Source organism: Tamandua tetradactyla, chromosome 7 (genome assembly GCF_023851605.1).
Source record: "Tamandua tetradactyla isolate mTamTet1 chromosome 7, mTamTet1.pri, whole genome shotgun sequence".
Taxonomy (NCBI): Eukaryota; Metazoa; Chordata; class Mammalia; order Pilosa; family Myrmecophagidae; genus Tamandua; species Tamandua tetradactyla.
The window spans coordinates 14561283-14573853 of NC_135333.1; the positions used below are offsets into that span (position 1 = coordinate 14561283).

At 33.6% G+C, this 12571-nt stretch overlaps 1 protein-coding gene across 12 annotated transcripts in view; it reads left to right on the plus strand.

The window, feature by feature from the left end:
• The window catches only part of SDCCAG8 (SHH signaling and ciliogenesis regulator SDCCAG8), a 319229-nt gene that overhangs the window by 39077 nt on the left and 267581 nt on the right, over nt 1–12571 (plus strand). For 9 of the 12 annotated variants that reach the window (XR_013179195.1, XR_013179196.1, XR_013179197.1 and 6 more), the window contains 3 exons: nt 3135–3260; nt 8073–8213; nt 12475–12539. Coding sequence is in view for 9 of the 12 variants with exons in the window: in XM_077168479.1 (XP_077024594.1) it covers nt 3135–3260; nt 8073–8213; nt 12475–12539 (332 nt within the window). In the remaining 3 variants the exon portion in view is untranslated. Of the gene's footprint in view, nt 1–3134; nt 3261–4260; nt 4368–8072; nt 8214–12474; nt 12540–12571 lie in introns of those variants that run through there. The other 3 variants (XM_077168476.1, XM_077168480.1, XM_077168482.1) reach the window with 2 other exon arrangements.

The following is a 12571-nucleotide window of genomic DNA, read 5'->3' on the forward strand; positions in this document are numbered from 1 at the left end:
AGGCATTGTTGATCCTGTGGTGCTAGGGTCAGGGTCATCCCTAGGAGTCCTCTCCCACAATGCCAGGGAGAGTTTCATCCCCAGATGTCATGTCCCACATAGGGGCGAGGGTTGATTAGGTTTTTAATCTGTTAACCTTTAGTGCTATTATTGTAAAGGCAGTACTTCAACTATTTTATCCTTTGTGTTTTAAATGTCATATCTTATTTTTATCTCTCTTTTTATCCTTTAAGTTACCCTTACTGATAATCTTCATTCCCATACTCTCCTGCAAGCCCCTCTTTCCTGTCTTTTCCTTTCAGCCTGAAGAACTCCTGTAGTATTTCTTAAAGGGCAGGTTTCTTGATGATGAACTCTCTGTTTCTGTTTATCTGTGAATATTTTAAACTCTCCTCCATTTGTGTGTGTGTACTGTATGATGGGGTCACATTTCATTATTTTTCCATAAGAGTATCCCATTATTGCTGCACCATTTATTGAATTTCTTTGTTTGTTTTTTGGGAAGTGCATGGACTGGAAATCCAACCCAGGTCTCCTGCTTGGCAGGCAAGAATTCTAGCACTGAACTATCCTTGCACCCCTCTGCCCCATTTTTGAAGGACAGCTTTGCCAGATAAAGAACTCTTGACTAGCAGTTTTTTTCTTTCAATTCTTTAAGTATATCATACTACTGCCTTTTCACCTCTGTGGTTTTTGATAAGAAATCGGATCTTCATCTTTTTATGGTTCCCTTGTATGTGATGAATTATTTTTGTCTTGCTACTTTCAGGATTCTCTCTTTATCTTTGGCATTTGACATTCTGATTAGTCTGTGTCTCTAGAAGGTCTATTAGGATTTATTCTGTTTGGAGTACATGTGCTTCTGGGATATGTATATTTATGTCTTTCATAAGAACCGGGACATTTTTGGCCATTATTTTCTCAAATATTCTGTTTCTTTTCCCTTCCCTGCTCCTGCTGGAACACCCATAATGTGTATATTTGTGTGCTTCATGTTGTCATTTGATTCCTTGAGACCCTGCTCAATTTTTTCCATTCTTTTCTCTGTCAGCAAATGAAGGAGAGGGGAACGGGAAACAAAACAGATGAAATTGTCCTACCTGAGATTTTTCTGTTTCTTTGGTTCAGTGCTTGTGCAGTCCTTCTCCAGTCTCTGCTGTCCTCCAGAATTCTAAGCTATTGGGATTTTTTTCTTTTATTTGCTAAATCTCTGGGGAGGCTTTTTCAGGGAATGTCTTATGTTGCGATATTGATGACATCGGACCATGCCATTTTTTTACTTTTATTTTTTTCTTTGTGCCATTTTTGATGGCTTAATTTTTCATCAGTCTAACTATGTCTAAATATTTGATAATATGCTCTCATGTTTCAGAATTTTTCCTTTCCATTCCATTTACTTTAGTCTGTCTGGTAATAAATGCTTTAGAATATTAATACCAATCGTTATCCCACACACCTTCAACCTATTTAAAGTAGGTGCAACAAGCAGGGATTCTAAGTTGTAGACTAAGTTTTCTCTGTTGTTGGTACTAAAGGATCTTACTTTGACTTTATATGATAAGAATGGCTCATAGAAGATCATTAATGCTGCTGTTCATTTCTTTTTGCCTTCTCAAAGCATGTTAGTGTTTTAGTTTTTCTTTCTGTTTTTAATCAGTGTCAGTGCATCATGGGATGGGATGGTATTTTTATAGGCGTCATTGACATCTTTTGCATTGTATATTACATTTTGGCTGCTCTCTAAGGTGCAAGACCAGCATATAATTTAGGGAATTTTGAATGTTTCCTTGTCTTGACATTATAAGAGAATTCCTGACGCTAATGGTTGTTTTTTGTTTGTTCTTAGAGGACACAATTATTAAGATAGAGGTGTTGGATTACCAGTACAGTATCCTAAGAATCATTCCATTAATAAGCATCTAGCAATTCCTAAGATGCTTGGGTAAAACTTAATAGCTATAAAGCAGAAATAACTTATTATTTAGTTGATAAGATAGTAATTACCGCTAAACACCACCATAGTAGAGAATATAGTGTAGCCCTTTACATTGTATTGAAAGCTATAATTATAGTAAGATAAGAGGATTGCTAAAAGCTATGTTCTTCAGTTGTGTTTTATGGGAGAGGAAGATCTTGAACTGATCTTAAACTAGTTGCATCATTTTGATTGATGGAAGTGAAATAAAGATTTTCCTGAGTAAACAACAATAATGGAAGTATATGTTCCAGATGAATATGGTTTGTTTGTAAGGGCTGTGAGGCATCTACATCTATCTTCCTACAGTGGAGAATGTCTCCTGGAAATAATTTAAATAAGACTGAACTGGTACAATGGAATAGAAGACTTAAAAGTCAGTGCAAATTGTATACATTTCAACAAGGGAGTGTTGCATGAATATAATGTTTAAGAAACTTAGAAATATTTTTTAATTATAGCTTTTAATTGCAGCTTTTTTTTCCTGAATAAGATAATTGAAAGGAATTTGTATATATTGCATAACAGCTTTGATTACACCAGTAGTGAAGATGAAGTTAATTGAAAAAGATGTATATTTTTTTACACGTTTTACAAAAAGTAAAGTGCCACTCACTAGCAATTTAATGTTATTTATATGTAATTCCTTGCTTTATAAAACCCTGCAAGGCCAAGGAAACATTCTTTCATACCTCTTCACTCAACTGTTTCACTCATATGAACTGGCTATCAGTTTATAGATAATCATTTTAACTTTTCATGTCTTTTTATCTCAGAGTATCCCTCTTTTTAATTGTCAGTTTTCATCAAGTTATTGGCATTTGATCATTTATTGATAATTTATCTTATCTGTACTTCTGCAGTCTAGCCGATTCTTAGGAATCCTTTAGGTAAGTCTTTAATTAAAGCCTTTCTATAAGATTTGATGCCTTGGAGAAACCACATACTTCTGAGGTGTGGCCATCAGCAGGTCCTCTACCACATAGCTCATTGTTCGGTAGCTGATGTTTCAGTTCCCGTGTTTGTGGTATTCCAGAAAATTAATATATAGCATAAGTTTTCCATGCTTTATAATGTTCTAACTTTTTTAGAAATCAGCAAATAAAAGCACTACTTAAAAACATTTACTATGTCTGGTGTTTGTTACTGCTTTTTATAGGAGGAACTCTCTGGAATGAAAAATAGGGTACAAGTAGTTGTACTTGAAAATGACAGGCTCCAGCAAGAGCTGAATTCTCAAAGAGGAGAGAAGACAATGAGAGAACAAACACTCCTGGATGCATCTGTGAGGATTTCTTTAAACCATAAATTATGTTTTAAGTTTGCTTAATTGGAAAAAGGTGACAAACCTAAAAATTAGTTTGAAATGTTGTACATGACAAAGTGTACAATGATTCTGTGAGATGCTAAGACAAGAGTGTACCTTGTCCCAATTATGTTTACCATCTTTCTTGCCATAGATATTCCCTCCTGCCTTCTCCCCAGCCTTCTGAACTTGTAAATTCTCTCTTGATGTCTGGCAGAAGTGCTAAGCTGGGATTCTTTGGGGGCCTCAAAAATGAAAATTCACTGCAGTGGAATGAATTCTCAAATGCAGTGATGATTAATTTCTGCTGCCTAATTTCTACTCCAGTTACTGTATTAAGTGTACCATTTATGTTTTTTCCATAGAGAAAGAATGGGTCTGAAACAGGAAGTACATTATATAGGAAGGACTTTGTGAGTCCTTTAGTTCCTGAGCACTAAAATGCAGTAAGTCTAATGAACAGCAAGACATAGAAGGAACTTTGGCCTTAGGGTCTGAGGATTAAAGTTAGCATTGTACCTAACAAGCTGGGGGTTTAGCAAGTAATTCTGGAGTGCTTTCTGTGGCTTAATCTTATGGATCCTTGGCTTCTTTTTTGGTAATTTGAAAAGATTGACCTATATTAGTAGTTCTTAAATGTCATTGTGGATGACAATCACTTGGGATACTTGCTAACAATGCAGATTCCTGGGGTCTGTCCTTTGAGAATCTGAGTCATCTGGCCTGGGTTGGGTCCTAAAAATATGAATCTTTACAAATTCCTCAAGTGTTTCTAGTATTACTGGGTCACATTTTGAGGAACCCTGGACTATATAAGTGATCTCTTCAGTTCTGTGACACAAAATTTTTGTGGTGATATTTAAGTAGCATTTAGACTTGGTATTTCCTCAAGACTTTTCATAAATACTTTTGCCTTAAAAATGTTTTTCACTTTTTTTGCTATAGGAGGCAGATAATCACAGCTTGTTCTGCTTTTTGAGACAAATTCAAGTTTCCATGGGGAAGCTTGTTTCATCTTTACTTTGCAGCTGACTTTGGTAGTTTTGACTTAGTCCTTATAATCAAATCAGTTCTTACAAGAAAAATGTGAGTGCCTTAATGTTTTAGCTATGTTACCTCTAATTTTCATATTCAAAGCTTTTTGTTTGTTTTTCTTTTTGCTGTTTTTGTTTTGGTTAAAATTCAATCTCAGTTTATTATTATAGTGTCAGTTTGAGGAGAGTGTAGCCATATAGAAAGTGCTTAGAAGCAGCTCATTTAAAAATATTCTTTTGCTTTTCTTCCAAATATATAGTTACTTAGTTAACAGTAATTATTTATATTTATAAATATTTGTATAATATTTATATAATAGCAAAGACGTGAAAGAAGGGGAAGTGAAGTAAGAAAAGAAATGAGGTAGACAAATAAATCAGAGGGCAAGAGAAGTGAGTAATGCAAAAGAGGAAGGAGATGATGGGAAAAGCACATATATACCTCATGGTATGAACAATGAAAACTTTCTAAAGAGAACTACAGCCATAAATTTAGAATGGACAAGTTTTAGAAAAGTTCGCTTTCTTTAAAACATTCACATGAGCTAAAATGTAGTACAAACATTTCACTGATTGCTGTAGATATATCTTCTGACCTTGATATCTATTTTTTTTTTATTAGAGATATTGTGAGTTTACTGAGCAATCATGCATAAAATAGAGAATTCCCATATACCACCCTATTACTACTGGTCTATAGTTTTCTTTTCTTGTGATGTCCTTTGTCCAGTTTTAATATTAGGGTGATACTGGTCTCATAGAATGAATAGTGTTCCCTTTCTTCAATTTTTGGAGCAGTTTGAGCAGTGAGTTTTGTAAAACTCCCCTGTGAAGCCATGTGGTCCTGGGCTTTTCTTTGACAGGATGTTTTTGATTACTGATACAAGCTCTTTATTAGTTATATTCCTTAGATCTTCTACTTCTTCTCTAGTCAGTGTAAGTTGTTTCTTGGTATTTATTTTAAAGTTAGTTGCCTGTATTATTTTGTTGTTACAGAATTGATGCTCCCACCTTTTACTTGTGTAGGTAAATAAATTTCAGTAATGTATGCATGTTGCTGTATTGGGGATTTTAACTTGAATAAAACTTATCAATCTCTGAATAAAAATTCAGGGATTTAGGAAATTTTTTTAAAGTAGAAAGTTTCTGGACCATTTATTACATTCTTGTTGACTAAGCTGATATGTTTTTAATTTCTTCTAATGATTTTATTGTAGTGACATATATACAACAAATATTCCCATTTTATACTGCTTTCACATGTACAATACAGTGATATTAATTGCATTCACAATTAATATTTCACTATCAACAGAATTATACATTACCAAAACTTTTCTGTCACTCCAAACAGAAACTCTGTACCCATTAAGCAATAACTCCTCATTCTTCCCTGACCCCAGTCCCTGGTAACCTGTAATTTACTTTCTGTCTTTATGAATTTGCTAATTTCAGATATTTCATACAGGTGAAATTTTACAATATTTGTCTTTTTGTGTCTGGTTTATGTCACTCAGTATGATGTTTTCAAGGTTATTCCATGTTGTCACATGTTTCAGAACTTCATTCCTTTTAACAACTGAATAATATTCCATTGTGTGTATATATCACATTTTGTCTAGCTGTTTTTCCATTGATGGACACTTGGATTGTTTCCACCTTTTGGCAATTGTGAATAATGCTGGTATGAATATGGGTGTGCAAATATCTGTTTGAGAACCTGCTTTCAATTTTGGGGGGGTACATACCTAGGAGTGGGATTGCCCAGTTATATGACAATTCTTTACTTAACTTATTGAGGATTTGCCAAATTGTCTTCCACAGCAGCTGTACTGTTTTACATTCCCACCAACAATGAACAAGGGTTCCTATTTCTTTCATCCTTACCAACACTGTAATTCTCCATTTTAAAAAATAGCTACTATTTAGTAGGTGCCAAATGGTATCTCAATTTCGCATTTCCGTAATGGCTAACGATGTTGAGTATCTATTCATGTGTTTATTGGCTATTTGTGTATCTTCTTTGGAGAAATGTCTGTTCAAGTACTTTGCCCATTTTTTAATTGAGTTGTTTGTCTTTTTGCTGTTGAGTTGTAGGAGTTCTTTATACATTCTGTGTATCAATTAGATATATGATTTCCAAATATTTCTCCCATTCCATAGATTTTACTTCTTCATAATGTCCTTTGATGCACAGTTTTAAATTTTGAGTGAACCCTTTTTGATCAGTTGATTACAATATAATGTTAGATCTTGCCAAAACTGGTGGCTACTATGAATTTAGATTTTTAGTGTTTTATAGTGCCTTCTTCTGAAAAATTATTGAAACATTAATATAATAATAACTAATATTTACTGATGACTACATGATTATAATGTGCCAGACACTTTATCAAGTACTTTATTTACATTTTTATTTCAATTTCATAATAACTGTATAAGGCAAGTGTTATCTCTATTTTCAAATTAATAAACTAAGATACACAGTGTTTAAGTAGCCTGAGTTATTTGTTTAATGTTAGAAAGCTAGAAAGTGGCAAAGCAAAAATCTAATCCAAGACTGTGTGGTTCCCAAAATCCATCCTTCTAACCATTGTTTAGATGGCCTTTCTGTATGTATCAGGAATAGCTTATCAGTATTGAATGAAGCCATTTTTGTTTGCTAGAGGTTAGTTTGCCACCAGCCGAGAAGAGAAGAACCTTTCAGTTTTAGCCCTGGACTTGGGTGAGAGATTACAAGACATTTACCTTTGAAACTAGTTTATGACTTAGAAGAAGAAACAAGTAGGTTATATTTTAAAAGCCAAAACCATGTTATATTTGTATGTTATATTTAATTTCTGTCTTCATTTCCATCCTTTCTTTTAAATTTTCTCTTCATTGACATCTTTTCTCAAGAATTCAAACAAAAAATTATGATTATATTGTATATATAAATTATTAAAATTTTTTGCATTTGTACTCATTCAGGAATTTAGGAGATTTTTTTAAGTAGAAAATTTGTGAACCATTCATTACATTCTTGTTGAATAAGCCGACATCCAGCCTTCACGCTCATTTACATTATTTCCTGTACCTGTATATATTTGAGTTTGAAATACCTGTCTTGGAAAATATGACTCTGATAGCCTAAAATTTTAAGATGATTTTTTAAAAATATTTTTATTGACAAAACTTAACAACATACAAACACAAACATTCTTAACATATGAACATTCCATTCTTGATATATAATCAATGACTCACAATAGTATCACATATTTGTATATTCATCACCATGATCATTTCTTAGAACATTTGCATCACTTCAGAAAAAGAAAAAGAAAAAAGAAAAAACTCATACATACCATACCCCTTACCACCCCCATTATTGACCGCTAGTATTTCCATCTACTCAATATATTTTAACCTTTGTTCCCCCTATTTTTTTCCTAAAAAATTGATCACTAGTATTTCAGTCTATTTATTTTAACATTCATTCCCCCTATTATTTATTTATTTATTTTTAATCCATATGTTTTACTCATCTGTCCATATGTAGATAAAAGTAACATCAGACACAAGGTTTTCACAATCACACAGTCACATTGCAAAAGCTATATAAGATGATTCTTAATTGTGGTTTAGAAGCATATACTTTTTTTTTTTTTTTTGCTTTCCTTATAGATAAGAATGTTCTATTTGTAAAACATTTTAAAGTGTCTGGCATATTTTAAAGTTTGATGGCAATTGCAGTAAGTGGCACCTTTTATTTTAGGGAAACATGCAGAATCCTTGGATTACAACAGGTGAAGATTCTGAGGTGGATGAAGCTGTCAAGGAACTATTATCACATGGCCATACAGGTCTGGTCAAATTTGCATCTGCTGCTGAGGCTGAAAAATGGAAACTAGAGCTGGTGAGTGTATGGATGTTTTTCTCTTAAGTGTCTGTTTTTGGTTCACCTTTTCTATGTTTTATATTAAAGTATAAAATACTTTAGATTTGATTGATGATTAAATACTAGTAGTTTATGATACGTTTTTTTCATCCACAAATTGTCACCTTAATGATTCCATTTATGTTATATTTGAAAAAAGTACCCAACTATGTATGTTTAGGGATGGAAGCTCTAGTGATTATCATAAAAAATCAAAATAGTATTACCTTTAAGTGAGAAGGGGGCAGTGATTGAGAGTGGTATGAAGAGGGCTTCTGGGGCCAGGTAATGTTACACTTCTTAACCCTGTGACAATTTTAGTGTTTATTTGGAGCTAAATCATTGACCTGCAAATCTTTGTTTTGTGCACTTTTCTGAATGTTATTATATTGTGTCATTAAAAAATGTAAAGGAAAGATTGAGATGGTGTAATCTAGGAATGCCTAGAGTGTACAATGATAGTGACTAAATGTACAAATTTAAAAAATGTTTTTGCATGAGGAAGAACAAAAGAATGTCATTACTGCAGTGTGCTGAAAATAGATGGTACTTAATATTTTAAAATTTCAACTAATGTGTAAGACTAAAGCAAATAATATTTATTTGGTACAAATCTATACTTTGACTAGTGCATCTCCTAATAAAACTTATGTAGATAGTTGACTGAACACCTTAAGTACATGGAACTTTGTATAGGACATGAGATTTTGTTAGTTTGTCCAGGTGATGCCCTGATGAATCCCAGAGTGATTTGATCAGTGAGTGGAAAAGTATTTGCAAAGTCCCCTTTGGGGAATGGTGAGAATGGGGAAAACTCAACTTCCCCAAGTTGAATTCCTGATATTCTCACAAGCAGTGTGGACAACCAAAGCAATAGGCTGAGCCCCCAGTCTTGGGGTTTGTTCATATGAAACTTAACCCCACAGGGGATAGGTCAAGCCTACTTAAAATTAAGCCTAAGAGTCACCCCCGAGAGAACCTCTTTTGTTGCTCAGATGTGGTCTCTCTCTCCAGCCAACACAGCAAACAAACTCACCACCCTCCCCCGTCTACGTGGAACATGACTCCCAGGGGTGTGGATCTTCCTGGCAGCGTGGGACAGAAATCCCAGAATGAGCTGAGATTCAGCATCAAGGGATTGAGAAAACCTTCTCGACCAAAATGGGGAAGAGTGAAATGAGACAAAGTGTCAATGGCTGAGAGATTCCAAACAGAGTCGAGAGGTTATCCTGGAGGTTATTCTTATGCATTAAGTAGATATCACCTTTTTAGTCAAGATGTAATGGAGAGGCTGGAGGGAACTGCCTGAAAATGTAGAGCTGTGTTCCAGTAGCCATGTTTCTTGATGATGATTGTAAATGATATAGCTTTCACAATGTGACTGTGTGATTGTGAAAACCTTGTGTCTGATGCTCCTTTTATCTACCTTGTCAACAGATGAGAGGAACATATGAAATAAAAATAAATAATAGGAACAAATGTTAAAATAGATTTAGTTTGAAATGCTAGTGATCAATGAAAGGAATCAGTAAAGGTATGGCCTTTAAAAAAATTTTTTTTTCTGTTTGTTATATTTTTCTTTTGTCTTTTCATTTCTTTTTCTGAATTGATGCTAATGTTCTGGGAAATGATCGTGATGATGAATATGCAACTATGTGATGATATTGTGAATTGCTGAGTGTATGTGTTGGGAATGTTGTTTCTTGTAATTTTTTTTAATTAATAAAAAAAAATGTAAAGGAGGAAGGTGTAACCAACCAATGTACCTAATATGGAATGTTATTGTAAGGTTCACGAAGACTAACATGGGGAGATCATTAATGACCTTAAAAAAGAAGAGGTTTGTTAGAATACAGGGGCTGGAAGCCCAATTGAAGTTTGTTGAAGAAAGAATGCCAGGTGAGGAATGGAGACATGAATACAGACAACTGGAAAGTTTTGATACAAAGAGGAGCAAAGTTATAGGGTGACAGTTGGAGAGTAATGTAGAAACAAGAAAATAGTAGGGATTCTTTTGTGTTTGACTTCTTTTATTTAATTTTATATGAGTGCAATTCATCCATGTCATTGTATGTGGTTGTAGTTTCTTTTTATTTTAGTGGTTCCATTGTATGAATATACCACAACTTATTTATTTACTCTACTGTTGATGAACATTTGTATCATTCCAGTCTGGGGCTATTGTGGATATTGCTGCTATGACATTCTTTTATGTATCTATTAGTGTGCATTGCACTCATTTATTTTGAGTATGTACCTTGGATTAGAATTGTCAGGTCTTGGGGTATATATATGTTCAACTTATGTAATTGATGACAGATATTACCAAGGTGGTTTTATTAGTTTACACTCCTACCAGTAACATACGAGTCACAGCATTTCTCCATATCCTTGCCAACACATGTTTTTGTCAGTTTTTCTGGTAGATTTGTAGTATTACCTTGTGGCTTTCATTTGCACTTCCCTGATTACTAGTGTGGTTGAATATCTTTTCATATAATTATCAGTCACTTGATATCCTCTTCTGTGAGATGCCTGCTCAAATATCCTCTTCAATATTTTTATTGAATTATCTGACATTTATTTATGGAGTTATTTATATATTTTGGATGCATACCCTTTGTTGGTTTTGTATTTTGTAAATTTATTTCCCTACTTTTTGGCTTGCCTTATGACTGCCTTGTTAGTTGCCTACCTGCCTCCTGCCTTCCTTCCTTATTGTGAATTGGATTTCTTAATCTTAATGTAATCTAATTTATCTTTTTTTTTTTCTGAATATTGTTTGGTGCTTTTTGCATAAGACTTAAGAAGTCTTTCCCTACCCCAAGGTCATGAGATATTTTCCTTTATTATCTTCCAGAAGCTTCATAGTTTTTATTTTTTTTTTCACTCTATCTAGAACTCCTTCATTGAGCATTTACATTCTAGCAACACTGAACTACTTGTTCATGCCAAACACGTCATGCTTTCTCCAGGTTCTGTACCTTTTTTTCTACTAGAAATTATACTTCAAATCTTAGCAGCATCTCCGAGAAAATTTCTATGTTTCTCTTGGCTGAATTGGAGCTCTTGCCTCTGATTTAATTTTACCTTCTGCATACCTCACTAGAGCAATTATATAAAATTGAAATTGTTCCTCTCCTTTCTACTTTATTCCTACAATGTAAGCTACTTGAAGTTAAAGGTATCATCATTTCCTGAATTGTTGATAATTTGCCTCAAACTAACTTTCCAAACTCATTCTCATTTTTCTCTTGTCACTCTCACAAATTTTAGCTCTAGGCACTAGAGACCACTCACTACTTATGCTTCATAAATTTATTACCCACTTTAATTGCTTTTGGAAGATCTGGCTCTTTATGCAATCATCCCTACCAAAAATGTTTCCTTCTCATCCTCTCCTTATTAAAATATTTCCAAACCTGCAAGCCTCAGTTCAAATGACCTCTTCAATTCAACCTGCCCTCATTGCATACTTCCACTCCACCCTGCCCCTCAACCCCATTAGAATTAATCTCTCTCTTATGTCTTCTCTTAGTATTGTATTTATAACTGTTATAGATCCATCTTATTTTTTTCCTTTTCATATGAAAGGTTAAATTCTACATCTGTGTGCTCTATGTCCAAAAACTTTTTTCACTTTTTTCAAGGGTTTCACTTTTGCATGTATCTCTTCTTATTCTTGTATCTTTTCTCCCTCTCAGTCAAATTATTCTCAACAGCCTAGGTTTTTAAGTAGCTTCTACCTTAAGGCAAATAAATAACATCATCTTAGATATTTTAGACTAAATATTTGTTGAATGAAAGAATAGCTGGATACCAGCATAGATATGTAGATAATGTACCAGTTTGATCATGTGATTCATAATTGTATTTTATCATTATTCAGCATATATTTTTGTATATCAGATATGCAGGAGGTACAATGGGAAATTCCACTTGTTTTTTTTTTTCAGAGTCACACTTTTATGGTTAAGATACGATGTATACAATGTTGAAAACCAAATTTTATTTTTGTCAGTAGTCATCCTATTTTGTAACTCAGCAGTTCTTTGCAGGGATTCCCCTAAGAAGAATGGAAACTTGTGTGTGTTCTCAGAAAAGTGTTTCCAGAAAAGATACATTGTTTTCCTTCTTGGATAAAAAGAAAAAATTTAGTGTAATGGTAATAGTTAAAATTTGCTTATGTAATAGGTGCTGAGGAAAATGTACATATAATTTGTTTTCCCTTTTTTAACAGGCAAGGCTAAAACTTACTTATGAGGAAAAGACTGAAATCCTGGAATCTCAATTGATGTCGCTGAGGTAGAGTGAAATCTATCTAAAGTCTTAGACAA